The sequence below is a fragment of the Microcaecilia unicolor genome, chromosome 9, assembly GCF_901765095.1.
Source record: "Microcaecilia unicolor chromosome 9, aMicUni1.1, whole genome shotgun sequence".
Classification (NCBI taxonomy): domain Eukaryota; kingdom Metazoa; phylum Chordata; class Amphibia; order Gymnophiona; family Siphonopidae; genus Microcaecilia; species Microcaecilia unicolor.
Genome location: NC_044039.1, coordinates 36,407,775 through 36,429,705, shown reverse-complemented (window position 1 = coordinate 36,429,705; position 21,931 = coordinate 36,407,775). Strand labels below are relative to the sequence as shown.

The 21,931-nt window shown below is 45.2% G+C and overlaps 1 protein-coding gene across 4 annotated transcripts in view; it reads right to left on the bottom strand.

Moving 5' to 3' along the window:
* Positions 1–21,931, bottom strand: part of TBXAS1 (thromboxane A synthase 1) — a 417,384-nt gene that overhangs the window by 162,904 nt on the left and 232,549 nt on the right. For all 4 annotated transcript variants that reach the window (XM_030213914.1, XM_030213915.1, XM_030213913.1 and 1 more), the window contains one exon: positions 20,866–20,996. In XM_030213914.1, the coding sequence (XP_030069774.1) occupies positions 20,866–20,996 (131 nt within the window). The remainder of the gene's footprint in view (positions 1–20,865; positions 20,997–21,931) is intronic.

The following is a 21,931-nucleotide window of genomic DNA, read 5'->3' as shown; positions in this document are numbered from 1 at the left end:
TCCTTATGTACTTTAGCTTTGTTGTGTTGCAAAGATCAGGTATTTGTGTTGGATCGGTAGGGTATGCCTTTTAAACAGGTTAGTTTTTAGTTTTTTCCGGAAGTTTAGGTGGTCGTACAGTGGTGGAAATAAGTATTTGATCCCTTGCTGATTTTGTAAGTTTGCCCACTGACAAAGACATGAGCAGCCCATAATTGAAGGGTAGGTTATTGGTAACAGTGAGAGATAGCACATCACAAATTAAATCTGGAAAATCACATTGTGGAAAGTATATGAATTTATTTGCATTCTGCAGAGGGAAATAAGTATTTGATCCCCCACCAACCAGTAAGAGATCTGGCCCCTACAGACCAGGTAGATGCTCCAAATCAACTCGTTACCTGCATGACAGACAGCTGTCGGCAATGGTCACCTGTATGAAAGACACCTGTCCACAGACTCAGTGAATCAGTCAGACTCTAACCTCTACAAAATGGCCAAGAGCAAGGAGCTGTCTAAGGATGTCAGGGACAAGATCATACACCTGCACAAGGCTGGAATGGGCTACAAAACCATCAGTAAGACGCTGGGCGAGAAGGAGACAACTGTTGGTGCCATAGTAAGAAAATGGAAGAAGTACAAAATGACTGTCAATCGACAAAGATCTGGGGCTCCACGCAAAATCTCACCTCGTGGGGTATCCTTGATCATGAGGAAGGTTAGAAATCAGCCTACAACTACAAGGGGGGAACTTGTCAATGATCTCAAGGCAGCTGGGACCACTGTCACCACGAAAACCATTGGTAACACATTACGACATAACGGATTGCAATCCTGCAGTGCCCGCAAGGTCCCCCTGCTCCGGAAGGCACATGTGATGGCCCGTCTGAAGTTTGCCAGTGAACACCTGGATGATGCCGAGAGTGATTGGGAGAAGGTGCTGTGGTCAGATGAGACAAAAATTGAGCTCTTTGGCATGAACTCAACTCGCCGTGTTTGGAGGAAGAGAAATGCTGCCTATGACCCAAAGAACACCGTCCCCACTGTCAAGCATGGAGGTGGAAATGTTATGTTTTGGGGGTGTTTCTCTGCTAAGGGCACAGGACTACTTCACCGCATCAATGGGAGAATGGATGGGGCCATGTACCGTACAATTCTGAGTGACAACCTCCTTCCCTCCGCCAGGGCCTTAAAAATGGGTCGTGGCTGGGTCTTCCAGCACGACAATGACCCAAAACATACAGCCAAGGCAACAAAGGAGTGGCTCAGGAAGAAGCACATTAGGGTCATGGAGTGGCCTAGCCAGTCACCAGACCTTAATCCCATTGAAAACTTATGGAGGGAGCTGAAGCTGCGAGTTGCCAAGCGACAGCCCAGAACTCTTAATGATTTAGAGATGATCTGCAAAGAGGAGTGGACCAAAATTCCTCCTGACATGTGTGCAAACCTCATCATCAACTACAGAAGACGTCTGACCGCTGTGCTTGCCAACAAGGGTTTTGCCACCAAGTATTAGGTCTTGTTTGCCAGAGGGATTAAATACTTATTTCCCTCTGCAGAATGCAAATAAATTCATATACTTTCCACAATGTGATTTTCCGGATTTAATTTGTGATGTGCTATCTCTCACTGTTACCAATAACCTACCCTTCAATTATGGGCTGCTCATGTCTTTGTCAGTGGGCAAACTTACAAAATCAGCAAGGGATCAAATACTTATTTCCACCACTGTATGTAGTTTTCAAGGCTTTTGGTAATGCGTTCCACAGTTGTGTGCTTATGTAGGAGAAACCGGATATATAAGTTGATTTGTATTTGAGTCCTTTGCAGCTTGGGTAGTGCAGATTTAGGTACGTTCGTGTTGATTCGGATGTGTTTCTAATTGGTAGGTCGATCAGGTCTGTCATGTATCCCGGGGCTTCACTGTAGGTAATTTTGTGAACCAGAGTGCAGATTTTGAAAGCAATGCGTTCTTTGATTGGGAGCCAGTGTAGTTTTTCGCGAAGGGGTTTTGCACTTTCAAATCATGTTTTTCCAAAGATAAGCCTAGCTGCCATGTTTTGAGCGGTCTGAAGTTTCTTTAATGTTTATTCTTTGCATCCCGCATAAATTCCATTGCAGTAGTCTAAATGGCTTAGTACCATTGATTGTATCAGGTTCCTACCCGTAACCTCCGCTCTCAAGACAAATCCCTCCTTTCAGTACCCTTCTCCACCACTGCCAACTCCAGGCTCCGCCCTTTCTGCCTCGCCTCACCCCATGCATGGAATAATCTCCTTGAGCCCATACACCAGGCCCCTTCCCTGCCCATCTTCAAATCCTTGCTAAAAGCCATCTCTTCAATGTCGCCTTTGGCACCTAACCACTACTCAAGAAATCTAGACTACCCCAACTTGTCATTTCGTCTTTTAGATTGTAAGCTCTTTTGAGCAGGGACTGCCCCTTTTTTGTTAAATTGTACAGCGCTGTGTAACCCTAGTAGCGCTATAGAAATGTCAAGTAGTAGTAGTAGTAGGTTGCAAAATATTTCCCGCGGGAAGAATTGTTTCACGCATTTGAGTTTCCACATTGAGTGGAACATTTTCTTTGTTGTGGATGTCAATGGCGTTGATGTAGGGATGAGGGTTACAGATGCAAGTAAAGTTCCAGGGAGAGGCTGCAAGATGCTGGAAGCAGTTATAATTTTATATGTGCCAAAGGATTGCATTAGATCATTGTTTTAATCATGTTTAAATATTATTTTACATGACAAGGGGACAAAGTGCAGTACAGACAGCAACATATTTTATGCATTTTGGCACTACTGCCAGCAAAGTACTCTTGATTGAGGACACCAGCTCACAGAGTCCAGGATGTGGTACATGCTCTCTTCTATCAGCTCCACAAGAGTTCGGGGGGGGGGGGGGGGGGGGGGGAGGGCCCTCAGTGCTCTCTCTGGCACCTTGAGTTTAAAATCCCTGGCAAGGAAATTAGAGCTCCCCAGCCAAAATGTATAAAAGATAGTCTGCAGAAGGGGAGGCTCTGCTTTTTAAATCCCCCACCCCTCCACCCCCAGGGAGGATACTGGCAGAGAAACGGATGATGGGGTGGGGGGCTGTCTGGATGAGCCTTAGGAGCAAGAACAATAGGACATCGAAGGGTCAGTGCCTGCTCCCAAATGAACTACAATTACTTGACCAGATGTGGAAAGCAGACTTGCTGGGACAGGTAGTAACAATGGGAGGCCTTAATTACCCAAGCAAAATGGACAAGTGTGTAGGGGAGGGGTGGGGAGTTCTCAATATACTTAAGGATTGCTACTGCTCTCAGCGGGTACAGGTGGTTTTGGAACTGGTCCTTATCGACCAAAGGGATGCTGTAAAGCACTGCAGCGTTGTCATAACATGACATTGGAAGAAGACCAAACAGAAAAAAAGAAGACAGGGGCAAAAACAAGCCAGGGTCTGTCCTACCACTACACATGATTATATATATAAACGATTAGAATAATGGCATATACAACACATAAATGCCAAGATTCTGCCTAAGTGTAACAGGTAGGGGGAGGTAGGAGCCTGGGTCTACCTGTCTGCCGTGCACTGCATCTAACACTAGACTACTCCAGGGACCTCCTTTGCAGGGCCGTGCCAACACAGTAAGCGAGGTAAGCATGGCAGGGGGGCGCTTCCCTCTGGGGGGCGCCGCTGCACCATGCTCACCTCACTCGCCCTTCCCCCAACATCCCTTTTCTTTTTTTTTCCTTTTTAAATGTACCTCCGTAGCGGTTCCGACAGCGCAGCGTCAGTGATGGAGGCAGCGCTCCCGACATTGCTAGCCTTCCCTTCGCTGTGTTCCACCTTCTTCTGACGTCATTTCCTTGACGTCAGAAGAAGGTGGAACACAGCAAAGGGAAGGCTAGCGACGTCGGGAGCGCCGCCTCCTTCACTGACGCTGCGCTGCCGGAACCGCCACGGAGGTAAATTTAAAAAGAAAAGGGATGTTGTGGGGAGAGAAGAGGGTGGGCAGTTGAACAATGGGAGCGGGAGGGCAGGGGAGAGACGAGAGCATGGATGTGAAGGGGGAGGGGAGAAGACGGCGGGCCAGGCCAGGCCAACTGGGACATGGGAGCGAGAGGAGAGAGAGGAGCATGGATGCGAGGGGGGGGGGGTCATGGAAGGGAGAGAGGGGAATTGCTGGATAGGGATTAATGGAGGGTGACAGAGGAGCATGGATGGGAGGGGCAGGGCTCAGGGAGAGAGGGGAATTGCTGGAAAAGAATGAATGGAGGGGCAGGGGACAGAGAAGCATGGATGGGCATGGATTGGGAGGGCAGGGCTCAGGGAGAGAGGGGAATTGCTGGATAGGGATGAATGGAGGGGGCAGGGGACAGAGGAGCATGGATGGGAGGGCAGGGCTCAGGGAGAGAGGAGAAATTGCTGGACATAGACGGGAGGGAAGAGAGATGAAGGAGATGAAATGAGGGAAAAGGAAGAGAGGAGAAAAACTGCACATGGATGAAGAAAATAGGCAGAAGCTGAGAACCAGAAATGAAGAAGAAAGGAGGAAAGGAAAGAAATAAATAGAAAGGAAGCCCTGGAAACGGAGTTAAGAGGACAGATAGCAGCAGAATCAGATACTGGGCCAGCATGATCAGAAAAAGAAAGTCACCAGACAACAAAGGTAGAAAAAAAATCATTTTATTTTCATTTTAGTGTTTGGAATATGTCCACTTTGAGAATTTACATCTGCTATCTTATTTTGCAATGTATAGCAATTTGTTTCTAAGAATATTGCTGACAATTCCTGTCAGTGTGGCAAGTGGTGAGCGATCAATTTCACGGGGGGGGGGGGGGGAGGGCCACCGCCGCCGCCAACTGATAGTCTGCAGGGGGGCGCCAGAGACCCTAGGCACAGCCCTGCTCCTTTGAGTATAACACCTGAGGCTGGCACAGAGGTTGGTAAGTAATGTTTTTTCCTCACATTTTTGGGGGGTGGGAGGGGGTTAGTGACCACTGGGGGACTAAGGGGAGGCCATTCCTGATTCCCTCCAGTGGTCATCTAGTTATTTAGAGCACCTTTTTGTACCTTATTTGTAATAAAAACAGGTCTAGCTCAAAACGTCTACGTTTTAGTCCTGGATGGGTTTTTTTTTTGTTCCATTGTGGCTGAAAAAACGGAATGCCCAAGTCCTGCCTTGAACACACCTCTGGCACACCTCCTTGAGATTCAGATGCACTTCTGATGGACTTCAGAGAAAATCGTCTAAAAATAGGTTTTGAAAATACTGATTTGGACATTTTTGTGAGAAAAACGTCCAAATACAGACTTATGTCACTTTTTGGACGTTTTTCTCTTTTGAAAATGAGCCTGTTGGTGTATCCCAAGGACTGAGTTGAGAACTAGCGCCCCCCCCCCCCCAAAGATTTTCATAACTAAACTCAACAATCATGATTACCCCAACATCAGCCTTTCTAGAACAACCCTGCACAAAACAGACATCATATAATGATTTGTATATATTTACATAATAAGGACAATTTCCAAAAGCAATTGTATTGAGGTAAGTGGGCTATTTGAAAATTGCCCCGCCTCCTTGGATGAAAGTACAGATTGAAGGCTCTTGCACTTGTATTGTTATCAGGATCTATTGTGTTGTCTTGAATGCAGCTGCTCTGTGCAACTACCTAAGTTGCCTAATGGTTAAAAGCCTGCCTTGGAAATAAGGGAAGAAAGCAGAAAACTGAAAAACACTTCCACATCAGTACATATGGTGGAAAGGTCACACGAGGAAAAGAATTGAACAAAAGATACGTTAGGAACAATGAAATTTGCAAAATCAAGGAACTGGTGACAAAAGAGGCGAATCATTTAAAAATATATAAAGCGTAAGCATCAGTTGAAATTCATCCAAAGGCGGCAGAGGAAATGACTGAATTAGTTGCATGACCTCTGGACTTCATATTTTAGAAATCCGTCAGGATGGGGCACATTACTTAGGACAAAAAGTGTATGTTCCCCTTATTAAAAAGGGATCTAAATCCGAAGTAAGCAACCATAAATCAACTAGCTTAATAAAATGCTGGAAGACTTTATAATACATGAGATGTTGCTCAAATGGGTGCCCTGGAAGAGTTATGGAAGGCCACTGCCTAATTAGAATGTGCAGTGTCTTTAAAGGTTCAAGATGTTGCTAAGTTGGGGGGGGGGGATCTTGAATCCCAGCTTTCTGAACTGACAAATACTCTGGAGGATCATACAAAACTGCATTGACTGAAGGATTGGTCACTGCTAGTGAAACTGTAAATAGTAATCTTATTATAAAACTAGTAAAAAAGGCCCGTTTCTGACACAAATGAAACGGGTCCTAGCAAGGTTTTCTTCGGCTCCCCTGCAGCCACCCATGTCCAGCGACCCTCCTCTCCCCCTGCGCCCACTGCAGCCACCCATGTCCAGCGACCCTCCTCTCCCCCTGCGCCCACTGCAGCCACCCATGTCCAGCGACCCTCCTCTCTCCCCTGCCCCCCTACAGACACCCATGTCTAGCGACCCTCCTCTCTCCCCTGCCCCCCCTACAGCCACCCATGTCCAGCAACCCTCCTCTGGACATGGTTCAGCTGTGAGGCATGGTTTCCCCCCCCCCCCCAGGTTCTGAAGGTGACATCATAATGGCTATGGTGATGTCAGCTTGATCTACGGAGCCTAGCAGACCAACTCGGAATGAGCCACAGTCCCAGGCAAGTCAGAACATTGGAGGTGAGAATTATTATATAGGATAAGATCTGGCATTACCCAATTGCAGATGGTACTACCTAGCAGCACAGATGAATCATATTTTGGATTGGGAAGTAGGAGAAAGCAAACCAGATGTGCAAGTGGAAGTGGAACAAGGATTATTATACTAAATATGAACTGAAGTATCTGCCTTGGGTTTCAGTAGGGAGGAGATGGGTGAGAGAATTGGATAACCCCTTTTATTAAGCACTTGATGGGAATCTGGGAGGAGATAAAGCAGATGAAAGGTTTTTGGATTAGCCTCTATAAAGGATAAAGTGGCCTTCATAGGGGATAGGGAAAGGAGAGAATAGGTCTTACCTGATAATTTTCTTTCCATTAGTCCTTCCCACTATTTCAGAACTTGTGGGATAGTTGTGTCCATCAACTGGCAGGTGGAAATAGAGAACTAAAAACTGAGCTGAGACTCTCTTGGCATCCAGTTCAGATCCTCGGTATTTACATAGACAAGCAGTAACGAGAAACTCAGAATAAACACAACAAACTTAAACAACTTGCTAACCTAACCCTAACCAGATGAGCAAACGTGGATCTCTCTCATCTCTGGACAACTTGTAGAGAACAAGAGATAAGCAGGAAGCACAAAGCAAGATGACAGCCATTATTTAACCCATTATTTCACATCGACTAAACATCTCAGAAACCTTGGGGGGGCCTCTGGAACAGTGGAAAGGACTAACGGAAAGAAAATTATCAGTTAAGACCTAATTTCTCCTTCCATTGCGTAGCTTCAGAACCTGTGGAATGTTCAAAAGCAAGCTCTAGAGTGGTTGGGATCTTTGCGCCGACACTCTGAGGATTGAAGCTCCAAAACTGGCTTCCAAGTGTGCCGCAATGTCCACCCTGTAGTGCTTGGCAAAAGTATGCAGTGTTGACCATGTTGCCACCTTACAAATATCCACCAATGACAGTAAGGTAATCTTCATCCAGGATGTCGCTGCATGCCTCTGAGAATGATCCCACAAAGCCTAAGGACCCTCCTCCCCCGCAAGCAAATACACTGACATGAGTGCCCATCAGCCATCTAGCAATTGTGGACTTGGAAACCATGAGATCAAGCCTCTGTTTACTAAAAAACACAGTCTGTCCAATTTGTGAAACATATATGTGGCTTCCAGATATTTAATGAGGACTACACATCAAGAAGCTTCAAAGAAGAATACTAAGCCTCTTTGTCCTCTCTGTGAAAGGATGGTCATGGAAGCTCCACAGATTGGTTGAGATGAAATGCTGATACCACTTTTGGAAGAAAGGAAGGAACTGTGTGCAGGGAGACCCCAGCCTCCAAAAACTGAAGTTTGGGATTGTAACAAAAGAGAGCCTGAAACTCCAAAACCCTACATGCCGTTGCAACAGCCACCAAGAACGCTGTCTTTAGCGTAACATCTTTTAAGGAGACCTTCCAGAGTGGCTCAAAAGAAAGCTTCTAAAGAACTTGAAGGACTAAATTCAGGTTCCACTCTGGACACGGTGTACGAAACAGAGGCTGCAAAAGGCCCGCTTCCCACAAGAATCCAACAATATCTGGGTGAGTTGCAAGAGATGTCTTCTGTGGTCGGCCCCTGAAACAGGCCAAAGCCACAACCTGAACTTTTAGAGAACTCAACACCGATCCTTTCTTGAGACCTGCCTGGAGGAATGCTAGGATGTGCGTGATCTGAGAAGAGAAGGGAGAAAGACTACACTTAAAACACCAGCCACTGAATGTCCTCCACACCTTCGCATATGCCATGGATGTAGAGATTTCCCAAGTCTGAAGCAAGGTAGCAATGACTGAATCAGAATAACCTTTAGTCTCAAATGAGTCTTTTCAATGGCCAAGTCATAAGATCAAAGGGGCACGGATCCTCCATGAGCAGTGGCCCTTGCTTCAGTAGGCCATGTACCTGCGAAAGAAAGACAGGACCCCCATCCAGCAGTGGAATCAAGCCTGTCTACCATGGCCTTCACAGCCAATCTGAGGCTACGAGAATTATTTGACCCAGTGCAATGTAATCCTTTTCAACATGTGGCCTACTATAGACCAAGGAGGGAAGACAGAGTAGATGTGTCTCCAGCCAGGGCTGCAATAGGGCATTGATTCCCATCAAGCCTGGTTCTTTCCAATGGCTGAAGAACTTGGGCACTTTTGAATTCCTTTTAGTCACCACAGAAGCAGAGAATCCCTATCGGGCCACTATCAGCAGAAAACCCTGGCTGGATAGTTCCCATTCTCCCAGGTCCAAAGAGTGCCTGCTGAGAAAGTCCACCTCCATATTGAAGAATCTAGCGATGTGAGCTGCCGACAAGCAGAAATGATTTTTCTCTGCCCAATTCATGAGGGAGGCCGCCTCCACCACCATCAGACAGCTGCAGGTCTTACCTTGCTTGTTGATATAAGCCACCCCATGACATTGTCAGAAAAAACTTGGACCGAGGCCTTTGCCAGAAAGGGAGTGAAGTCATGTAAAGCATTCTGCATTGCCCTGAGAATAGAACGTCCAGACACATCTGTGATGGAGTTAGTCTGCTCTTCTCGATCACCCAACCCAATGACTGCAGAAGACGGATAACTTTGTTCACCGCCACCACGCTGTCCAATTAGAATGATACACGAATGAGCCAGTCATCAAGATACAGGTGAACTCCAATTCCCTGGCACTGAAGGAAGACCACCACCATAACCTTGGTTCTTGGAGTCATGGTGAGACCGAAGGACAAAGCTCTGAACTGGAAGTGATAGCCCAGCACTGCAAAACACGGAAACCTCTGATGCTGTGGCTATATGGTATATGCAAGTACGCTTCCTTGAGATTGAGGGAGGTGAGAAATTCTCCTACCTGAACCGAGGCAATGAATGCTCTCTCCAAATTACTTGAGCGTGCTGTTCACCACCGCTGCCTTGATTTTCTCTCCTCACATGCTATTCTTGACCCACTACAATCTGGTTTTCGCCCTCTCCACTCAACCGAAACTGCGATTACTAAAGTCTCCAATGACCTATTACTGGCTAAATCCAGAGGTCAATATTCCATCCTCATTCTTCTTGATCTTTCCGCTGCTTTTGACACTGTCGATCACAGCATACTTCTCGATACCCTGTCCTCACTTGGATTCCAGGGCTCTGTCCTTTCCTGGTTCTCTTCCTACCTCTCCCTCCGCACCTTTAGTGTTCACTCTGGTGGATCCTCTTCTACTTTTATCCCTCTGCCTGTCGGCGTACCTCAGGGTTCTGTTCTTGGTCCCCTCCTCTTTTCTATCTACACTTCTTCCCTTGGTTCATTAATCTCATCCCATGGCTTTTCCTACCATCTCTATGCTGATGACTCCCAAATCTACCTTTCTACCCCTGATATCTCACCTTGCATCCAAACCAAAGTTTCAGCGTGCTTGTCTGACATTGCTGTCTGGATGTCTCAATGCCACCTAAAATTAAATATGACCAAAACCGAGCTTCTCATTTTTCCCCCCAAACCCACCTCCCCGCTTCCCCCATTTTCTATTTCTGTTGATGGCTCTCTCATTCTCCCTGTCTTCTCAGCTCGAAACCTTGGGGTCATCTTTGACTCTTCTCTCTCCTTCTCTGCTCATATCCAGCAGATCGCCAAGACCTGTCGTTTCTTTCTTTACAACATCCGTAAAATCCACCCCTTTCTTTCTGAGCACTCTACCAAAACCCTCATCCACACCCTTGACACCTCTCGTTTAGATTACTGCAATCTGCTTCTTGCTGGCCTCCCACTTAGTCACCTCTCCCCTCTCCAATCGGTTCAAAACTCTGCTGCCCGTCTCGTCTTCCGCCAGGGTCACTTTACTCATACTACCCCTCTCCTCAAGTCGCTTCACTGGCTCCCTATCCATTTTCACATCCTGTTCAAACTTCTTCTACTAACCTATAAATGTACTCACTCTGCTGCTCCCCAGTATCTTTCCACACTCGTCCTTCCCTACACCCCTTCCCGTGCACTCCGCTCCATGGATAAATCCTTCTTATCTGTTCCCTTCTCCACTACTGCCAACTCCAGACTTCGCGCCTTCTGTCTCGCTGCACCCTACGTCTGGAATAAACTTCCTGAGCCCCTACATCTTGCCCCATCCTTGGCCACCTTTAAATCTAGACTGAAAGCCCACCTCTTTAACATTGCTTTTGACTCATAACCACTCGCCTCCACCTACCCTCCTCTCCTCCTTCCTGTACACATGAATTGATTTGATTTGCTTACTTTATTTTTTGTCTATTAGATTGTAAGCTCTTTGAGCAGGGACTGTCTTTCTTCTATGTTTGTGCAGCGCTGCTTAAGCCTTGTAGCGCTACAGAAATGCTAAATAGTAGTAGTAGTAGTAGTAGTAATAGTGTCTCCATGCAAAAGCAGGACACTCGGAGGCAGTGGTTTAGACCTTTGAGCTCTAAGACCGAATCATGTAACACCTTTCCTGAGACAGCATCATTGGCTTCCAATAAAGTAATGGATAATCCATAAAATCCTGACCATCACTTTCAAAACCCTATGCTTAGTCTCCCCCCCCCCCCCCCCCCCCCATATTTACCTAGTCTTATCAATCCCTATTCCCCTGCCCGTGAGCTTCATTCTGCATTTGATTGCCATTTGTCTGTCCCATCTGCTCATTGTTCCCGACTTAGCTCTACCCATGCCTCTGCGTTCTTTTGTTTGGCCCTTTTCTTTGGAACCCCTTTGAAATCAGAGCTTATTTTCCCTCATTTCCATTGTCTTCTTAAAGCACATTTGTTTCCTCAAGCATTTCCTTAATCCTGATCTTCCCTAGAGGTCATGGCAAATAACTGGTGTCTCTGTTTCCCTACCCATCTTGATATTTTCTATTCCTTTACATAAGAACATAAGAGTAGCTATACTGGGTCAGACCAATGGTCCATCTAGACCAGTATTCTGTTTTCCAAACAGTGGCCAAGTCAGGTCACAAGTACCTGACAGAAACCCAAATTGTGGCAACACTCTATATTGCAAATCCCAGGGCAAGCAGTTGCTTCCCATGTCTGTCTCCATAGCAGACTATGGACGTTTCCTCCAATAATTTGTCCAAACTTTTTTTAAACCCAGATACGCTAACCACTGTTACCACCTCCTCTTCTGGCAAAGAGTTACAGAACTTTCCTGTTCTAATCTGCTCTATCCTATTTGATATTGGTGTTCCTTTCATTTTTCTGTGGTTTTAATTTTTGTACACAGCTTTGATTGGTTGTGAAAGGCGATATGTCAAGTCTCCAATACACATAAACGAAAGGTACCTTCCTTCTTTGTGACAATGAAGTAGATGGAGTATCTGCCTTGTCCCTGTTTGGCCTAGAGAACTGGAGCAATGGCCTGGAGTGCAGCAAGGAATCTACAGTGGCCTGAACCTTGACCACCTTGGTTCTCTTTCGACAAGTAGACTACAAGAAGAGAGGCGGGACCAGGCAGGATAACTCCAACTTGTAAACTTCTGTAAGAATATCCAGAACCACTGATCTAACATGATTTCGGCCCACTCCTCCCAAAACTCCTGAAGACTTCCTCCTACTGGAGGAAGAGAAGAGTGGATCAGCCTGGCATTGTTTCAAAGCTTGGGAGGCACCGGGTGCTGACTGAGAGGAAGACTGGTGTGTCTGAAAGCAAAACTTCTGACCATATTGCTGATGACCAGGCCGGTGCCATCTGCTGTCTTGAAACTGAGATCAAGAGCCTCCTGAAGAAGGATAACCAGAGGCTTTCGGCTTATCCTCCAGAAACTGCTGTGGCTTAGTTTCACCCATTTCTTTCACCAACAGGCTCATTTTCGAAAGAGATGGAGGTCGAAAAAGTGATATAAATCGGCACTTGGACGTCCTTCTTACAGAGACGTTCAAATCAGTATAATCGAAACCGCATTTTGGACGTCTTTGTCAGACGTCTGTCGCAAGGACGTCAAAATCTCAAGGGGGCATATCGGAGGCGTGTTTGAGGCGGGACTTGGGCGTTCCTAAGACTTGGACGTCTTTGAGCCATAATGGAACAAAGCAAAGGCGTCCAGGACTAAAACTTGGACGTTTTCAGCTAGACCTGTTTTTATTACAAATAAGGCACAAAAAGGTGCCCGAAATGACCAGATGACCATTGGAAAGAATCGGGGATGACCTCCCCTTACTCCCCCAGTGGTCACTAACCCCCTCCCAACCTCCCAAATTGTGATGAACAACATTACTTGCCAGCCTCTAGGCCAACCTCAGATGTCATACTCAGGTCCATTACAGCGCATGAAGGTCCCTGGAATAGTTTAGTAGTAAGTGCAGTGCACTTCAAACAGGTGGACCCAGGCCCATACTCCCCCTACTTGTTACACTTGTGGAGGAAACAGCGAGCCCTCCAAAACCCACCAGAAATCCTCTGTACCCACATATAGGTGCCCCCCTTCACCTGTAAGGGCTATGGTAGTAGTGTACAGTTGGGGGTAGTGGATTTTGGGGGGCTCAGTACATAAGGTAAGGGAGCTGTGTACCTGGGAGCATTTTATGAAGTCCATTGCAGTACCCTCTAGAGTGCCTGATTGCTATCCTTGATGTCAGGGGGACCAGTCTACTAGAAATGCTGGCTCCTCCCACGTCCAAATGGCTTGACTTTGGACATTTTAGACTTAGATGTCTTTGTGTTCGAAAATGGCCGAAAATCAAAAATGTCCAAATTGCAAAATGTCCAAATCCTAGGGCAACCATGGTATTTTTGAACACAAAAGATGGACATCCATCTTTTTCAAAAATGACATTCTCCCCGCCTCTGAATTTGGACGTTTAACAAAGACGTCCAAATTCCAAACTTAGATGTTTCTTTCGAAAATGCCTCCAAGTTACTGAGATCTTCTCCAAATAGCCACTTGCCCCGAAACAGCAGTTTTACTATACGTGACTTTGATGTTGCATCCGCTGCCCAATGTCACAACCTGAGTTGCTGACGTGCCGTGACAGTCAAAGTCATACTGTGGGCTATAACCCGAATCATGTCATAAATAGCATCTGCCAAGTAGGCAAACCCTCCTTCCAGCTGGGTGTTATGGCTCCAAATCTTGTGTTGCCGATTGCTGATGCCACTTCAGGCATGCTCTTGCTATGATCGAGCTGCACACCATCACTTGAAGGCCCAAAGAGGCCACTTCAAAGGCTTGTTTCAGCAAGCCTTTTAGCTTCCTATCCTGTAGATCTTTTAGGACAATGCTCCCTTCCACCAGCAAGGTGGTCTTCTTGGTCACCGCCATAACCAGGGAGCCCACTCTGGGAAGCTGTAATTTATCTTTCTCCTCCGGAACTAAGGGGTAGAAGCAAGCCATGGCTCTTCCCACTCTCAGCCCAGCGTCTGGTGAAACCCATTGTGCTGTGATCAGGTCCTAAATGTCTGGATACATCGAGAAGGCTTAGAAAGACCTCTAAGCCCTCTCATGATTGACAAAGATGGAACTCCTGATGCTGAAGCAGAAGGCTCCTCAATGGAATGCACCTTCAGTGCCTCAAAAATAAGAGTACTGAGCTCTTCTTTATAAAAACAACCTCAGTACTTTCAGATCATTCCCCTCCTCTGGAGGGAGCTCTCCCTCCTCTAACAGCTCCTTCAATGATGGCTGAATAGACTGAGGCCCGGTCAGATAAGGAGGGAGACAGCCTCATCTGCTCACTCCTGGAAGTCTAAACAAGATCTCTTAGGAGCGGAGGGGCAGCGGGGTGAGAAAATGAAGCACCTTGCAGCAACTCTAACTGTCCCTGCTTCAGTAAATAGGCCTGATGTAAGAGAAATATAAACTCTGAAGAAAACAGATTTCCTTCATTTTACAGCCAGACAGAAACAGGATCTAAAATTGTTTATTATTGAATTTCCTTAGTCATAAACGCCTAACTTCCTGGATGTTCCATGCACACTTTGTCAATGACATGATATTAGTCTCTGCCAGGTGAAGCAAGAATTTATGTAGAAATATCCATGTAAATATTGTGAAACAGTTTTTGAACAGTGCTTAACCTTTCTAAAGATCAGAAGAGACTGTTAAAGTACTTTGTAAAAGATTAGCAGGACAGACTGTTAATGAGTACAATAGGCCACAGTTTATTCAAAACAGTCAGTACTGAGGTCATTTTGGATAATGTTCCCCCCCCCCCCCCCCCCCCCAGGAAATGGAAGATTTCTAATTAAAAAGTTTCAAATAATAGTGGTTTTCCAGATAACAGATCATATGAAGTCAACAAATTTTCAGAAAATTGAAGTTTTTCTGGATACTGGATAAGAACTCGAAATCCTTTTATTCTGTAATATTAAACTTTTTGGTTAATGGGTCTTCAGGTCAAAGGTACTGCACTGTTTCCTTCCATATTGGATATTTAAATGTTAATTGTTCACAATTTTAATTTATTTTGATCTGAGTCTTTTCCTTCATTTGGACTGCTTCCTTATGTGTGGGTTTTTTTTTCTAAATTTGTGAGGATGATTTGATGTTTCTGAATAAAAATCTGTCTCCAGGATTGGGTTCCCTGCCTTGCTTAATGATAACTTTAGAGACAGCAATATTGACATACCATTGTAGACACCCCTAAGGTTCTGCCCTGCTTAGATGGCAGAGACCTCTAGTGGCCCTGTGAGAGTAGTGTACTGTGACCTTTTTCTACCACTTACATATTCCAGAATGGGGGAGGATTTTCTACATCAGTGTGGTACTGGTGAGAGGAGACCTCACTTGGAAGGAAATTTGAACTGACCCAATGGTGTTTAGGAGACTTTTAAGAACTTGCTTGACAAAAAAGAGCCTTTGAATATCCAGTAGGAAAAAAGGTGTCACTGTTTCTGGAAAGAGAAAAGGAGGACATAGTTCCCATGTGAAGGAGAGAATCCCAGAAGAAGTGAAGTGAATATATCTGTACTATTTTTATACCTCTTAAACATACATGTGGTTGCCCAAACTGTGGTGATAACAGATCTCTCTTTTTATGATAATCCACAGTTATAAGGGAATTGAAACGTTACAGAGGAAAAAGCCTCTGTCCGTCTGCGGTCAAAATTTAGAATACTGCATGACTCACAGAACTCATTCTTCATCAGCTAAAAACGTCCGTTTGTGTGTCTACGTACTGTCTTCTGAATTTAATTTAATTTTTAATTTTTAGTTTTCTGATATCACAGCATATAAGCACTTATCTTCTATGTCTTCCGACAGGGTCCCGTTTCGTCACTCCAAAACTTCAGGCTTTGTCAAGGAAATCCATGGGCTTATGCTTTTATATTTGTGTGAAATAAAAGTGGGAGGACGACCAAGGATGCCAAAGACTGAGAAGATGTATAATAATAGAGAAGTTTATTGAAGTATGGAGACTCGTCATGGTGTATCAAAGTTAGACATGTTTCAAAGGGAGTATATATGTTTTAAAAAAAGTTAATAAGCAAATTGGTTTCGTAGAAAAAAGATGACTATGGTCAAAGAACAAAAAATTTTGAAAATAAAAAAGGTAATAAGACATTAAAAAAATTATAATCATTCAAAAAATAACCTGGAGATGGATGGATATTTAAAACAAAAAGTAACCTGGAGATGGGTGGATATTTAAAACAAAAACGTTAAAAGAAACTCACAAATCAAATGCCACTAAAGAATGGGCCAAAAATACATACTGCAGATGAACAAAATTTTTTTTTTCGAACTCACTAAACAATAGCAAAGGGAATGGGCTAAAGTAACTGCAAATTATGTTGACTACACATATACTGAAAATGTGGTACCTTCTTTTCACATTTATATTTGTGTGGTCACAGCCTCACCCCCTTCCCTTCCCCCCCTGCTGCCACCCCATCTCCTCCTGAATCCAAAGGTGCAAGAGGACTGAGCCTGCGCTGGGCTTTAAGCAAAAGCTGGTGTCTGCTTCAGAGGGGAGAGGGGGAGGGATGTGAAGGACATGGTAGTATTTGAACATGGGCTTGTGTTTAAAAGCCCTGCACAGCTCTCAGTCTTCTTGTAGCTTCTGGTCTGGGAGGACATAAGGTTGCAGCAGTGGCAGGACACCCAGAAGGGAAGAGAGGGCGATGCTGGACATGGAATGGATGAAGGGGTGGGGAAATGAGATGCTGGTCACCTGGGAAGAGTGTTAAAGAGGGGAAGGAGAGATGCTGGCTACCCTGGGGGATGGTTAGAGAGGGAAAAGGGACATGCTGGTCACATGGGATTAAGAAGGGAAAGGAGAGATTCTTGATTATGAGGGAAATAGGGCCTTGAGTGCATATTGGTAATGAAGGTGGTGGGGGGGGGGGGGGGGGTAGGATTCATGGATGGTTTGCCTACAACTGGGTTTTCAGGATTTCCACAATACATGCAAATAGATCTCATACATATTCATTATGAAGATCCTGAAAACTAGGCTGGGTTGTGGACCTAAAGGACTGGATTTGAGGATCCCTGGCCTACAATGTCAGATGCCTTGGCAGTGGTAAGAGGTGGCACTCCAAGGGGTGCATTTAGGTTGGGAGAGGAAAAAAAATGTGCAATTGCATTTTCAACTCTACGCATATTATATTTCCTGAAAAATGTGCCTGTGGGAATACACAGGTGCAAAATATCCATGTTTACTTTCTATGTGCAGCAAATTTCACCGTGGAAGCGCGTACAGATGTTCACTTTGAAAACCAGGGCTAAGCCCCTGGGTAAAACAAAGCCCAAGTTTTCTGGGATATTGCCAGGTAATTGTGACCTGGATTGGCCACTGTTGGAAACAGTATGCTGGGCTTGATGGACCTGTGGTCTGTCCCAGCATGGCAATACTTATGTACTTATGTACTTAAGTAAATCGATTTTTTACTCATTCCAAAAATACAAAGACTAGGGGACACCCAAAGAAGTTACACAGAAATAATTTTAGGAGGAAATATTTTTTCACTCAATGAATAGTTAAGCTCTGGATCTCTTTGCCAGAGGATGTGGTAACAGTGGTTAGCATATCTGGGTTTAAAAAGGGTTTCGACAAGTTCCTGGAGGAAAAGTCCATAGTCTGCTATTGAGACAGACATGGGGAAACAACTGCTTGCCCTGGGATTGGTAGAATAGAATGCTGCCATGGTTAGGGTTTCTGCCAGGTACTTGTGACCTGGCTTGGCCACTGTTGGAAACAGGATACTGGGCTAGATGGACCATTGGTCTGACCCAGTATGGCTACTCTTATGTTCAAAACAGGTGGTTTTAAAACTGACCCCATCAAACATATAAATGGCGAGTGTCGTACTCACTCGCAAATGCGCAGTAGAGACCCTCTCTCCTTGCCCCCGCGTCAATACGTGATGACGGCGGCGGAACAGAGAGGGTCTCTACTGCGCATTTGTGAGGGACGAAATCGCCGTCGCTAACGCTCCCCCCACCCGTCGTCGCCGCCGCCACCCACCCTCCACCCGGCCGGGCCCTCGCTCCGCTATTGAAACAGCGAGGGAACGCTGCCGTCCTTCCTTCTTCTTCTCTGCCTGTGTCTCGCCCTCGACGACGTTACATCACACGAGGGCGGGACACAGGCAGAGAAGAAGGAAGGCCGACGGCAGCTCAGCAGAGCAGAGCTGTGTGCTGCGTCCCCTCGCTGTTTCAATAGCGGAGCGAGGGCCCGGCCGGGTGGAGGGGTGGCAGCGAGCTCGGCGGCGGGGGGCCTTGCAGCGGCGACGGGAAGGGGCTTTCAACCCCCCCTTTCCTATACTACCCCGTTTTTACGGGCTCAACGGCTAGTTTATATTTAACCATATGTAACTGCCGTGATAGGCCTCTTCCCGGTCAGTATATCAAATCCTAATAAAACCTGAAACTTTGAACTGAAAAAAAACGTATCGGTGGTGAAATTCCCTGTCCCTTGCTTTCAGAACAGCAACGGTCTGTTTGCAACACAGAACAAATACAGACCTTTACAAGATTATCAGAACAAACCATCCAGCAATCCTGTAGCACATAACCTTTTATTTTTTAATTATGATACAACAGGTTACATAACTGAAAAGATTCGAAAAAGTCTCTGGCTTCTAATAGGTAGACAGCTCCAAACTATGTACCACCTTTTTGAGATCTTGCTAAACAGTGGCATCCATTATGTATAGTGAAATCCTGGCAACAGCTGCCTTCCTAGAAAGTTGTTTAGGAAAGTATGATTGAACAGACAGTTTCTTAAGTAATGTGGATTTATAGGGTGGATCACTTGTATTTGCAAACAGACCTGACAATGTTAATAGCATCAGTGATGAGAATACAGCTAGCGGGACCACTGACATAAGCTTCCTAATGTGATGCTTCACAGATTGGTGCACAACCCAGTCCTCCAGAGACCCTCTTCCAGGTTGTCTCTATCATCTCCCTGGTTAACAGAGATGATAGAAACTGCAAGGCCTGCAGTTTTTGAAAAATGAGTCAAGCTGGCCTTTCTTTGTTTTATGAAGTATCCCTCAAAGAAGTTAAATTCGAGTCGGTGCTACAAGGAGGCTGGAGTCACATTCTGGCTCCTGCCAGACTAGGAGTAGATGTGAGTGATGAAGACTGAAGATGAAGGCAGTTTTTGATGAACAAATGTTTATTCACAGACATAATGCGAGTTGCATGTTACAAAGCGATCAGTCAGATGTTTTAAAGTGTTGCGCTCCTATTTTGTGTCCGATGGGGACAAAATACAGTTTACTGAATCTGGCCTGCATATTTGGAGGTGTAGAACCTAGATGTCTGTAATAGGATATTCCAAACAAAGCAGCCAGCAGAAGGGGAGATGAAAGCAGTGACTTTAGGAGCTGGGGGGGGGGGGGGAGGGGAGGTGAAAGCAGTGACTTTAGGAGCTGGGGGGGGGGGGGGGAGGAAGGGGAGGTGAAAGTGAAAGCAGTGACTGTATGTTGCAGAGCTGCCAATGGGGCCCACTTTTTCTGTGGGAGATTTAGGGCATGCCCCCAGCTCCACATATCCACGCCCACAGCCCCACCCATCCCCACCCACAGCTCTGCCCCTGAAACATCCCAATTTGCAGCCGTGGCACCAGAAGTCGCCTCCCCTTCCAGCGGTATCAGGAGATGCCTTAATAAAATGTTATCTCCTGCTGCTGCGGGACCAGTCCTACAGCTCTTATTGTGAGACTTGTCCTGTGGTAGCTGGAGATGATGTTTTATCAATGCGTCTCCTGCTGCCACTGGAAGGGGAACTGGCTCAGCGGGAGACACCAGCTCTTTGGTGGGATTGTGGGAGATGACCTGCAAAAGCGGGAGACTCCTGTCGAATGTGGGAGACTTGGCAGGTTTGGAGTTGGGAAAAGGGAAGGTAAATGCAGTGACTGTAGGAACCAAGAGAAGGGGAGGTGAAAGCAGTGACTGTAGGAACCAGAAGGGGAGGTGAAAGCTGTGACTAACCGGGGGGGGGGGGGGGGGGGGGGGGGGGGGAGGTGAAAGTAGGAAACAAGAGACGGGGAGGTAAAAAGCAGTAACTGCAGGAATCGGGGAAAAGGGGATGTCACAAAATGCCTATCCATCCGCCTAGGGGTTATCCACTTACAGCCTAGTTGGAGTCATATACAATTGAAACAGGAGATTATATTGGATATCCAAGTAACTACTGAAAATTGAAATTTTAGTACTATTTTCCCACATCTCTCTCCACTGTTCCTTGTACCAGGACATTAATGTGTTATGTTACAAGAAAAACAATAAAAATAAAGTTATAAAAAAATAAAAACCATTTTCAGTCAAAGAGAGACATTTTGGGAGTATCTATTTTTTTTAATAACAGATACCTACGTGGCAAAAGTCCAAAAAGCAGCCATTTTACAAAGGCAACATAGGTGTCTATGTGCCTTTATAAAACAGCTGCCCAGAATCATCCCCAACAGTACATAAACTCGCACTTGTTCAGACAAATATGCAAAAGTGTGCATGTATTTTCTGTGTGTACCAGCATATTTTACAACACAACTCTGCCCCTCCTCCATCCAAACTATGGTCTCAAAATGTCTATACAGAACACATATAAGTATGTGCAATCTTGTCAGTATGCAGACTTAGGTATGTATATGGCTGCACAATTTTATGAAAGCCTTTTTCTGCGTGTAAAACAAACGTCGCATGAGGAAAAATCTTTATAAAACTACCCCCCTATATACATATTCTATATAGAAAGAGATTTTACCTCATTTGGTGGTTGCTGGTCTCTTAAAGCAATGAGTCTTTTGGTGACACTGACAAAGAAATTACTGATTTTCGATTGTCTCTTGTTGGGTAGAATTTTTACAAGAGGGATCATTATAGATGGAAATGTCACTTGAAGAAGAAACAAAAAAGAATAATGGACTCCAATTCAAGAAGAATCAACAACTACCCCATCTATTATACCAGCAATTTCTCTATCGGTTATTGTTAATACAATATCCATAATTTAACCCAATGCCCCATTCGTGAAAATTACTGACCTCTCCCTCAGAAGGGAGGACGGAAAAAGCTGGGAGAAATCTCAGTTCTTACTGAACAGTGACACCTACTGAGTAGTTTAAGGGCACACTTGCTCAAGATTCTGGAAAGATCCTTAGTAAATGCCCCTCAGCTGGAGGACTGCAGTTACAATGGCACTAATAAACAGACAGGTTTAAAGGGAAGGGGAATGAACTTACAAACAGGGGCCACCTTGGGCAGCTGCAAATTAATGTTCATCGTGCCTCAGCTTTACCCTGCATTCCCCTCATAAATGACTAAGGGGTCCTTTTATTAAGCTGCAGCAAAAAGGGCCTGTGCTGGCATCAGCACGTGTTTTTGATGTGCGCTGAGGCCCCCTTTTACCGCAGTGGGTAAAAGGCTGGGTTTTTTAAAAATGTTTCAACATTTTTTATTGATGACAGTTCAAAAAGAACACTTCCAAATAATATGAAAATACAAAGATTCAAGTAGGAGATTGTGCTCAGCTAAGACAAAATTATACAATCCATCATCAAACTTTCCCCCCACTTTTATCCCCACTCCCCTTATTTTAATTTTCAACCATTTTTATTGATGGTTCAACATATCAAACATAAACTTTATGGTCAATATTTAATAATTTAGATAACATAACATACTTATATGTATAAAGTGTTTACTGCTGTTTCCAAAGTCCCCCCTCCATGTTCTCCCACCCCTCCCTTTTCTCCCCTCCCCCCTCCAACTTTTATTACTGTGAACTAAGTGTTTATACTTTTATTGTCTAATAAACGGTAGAATAAAGT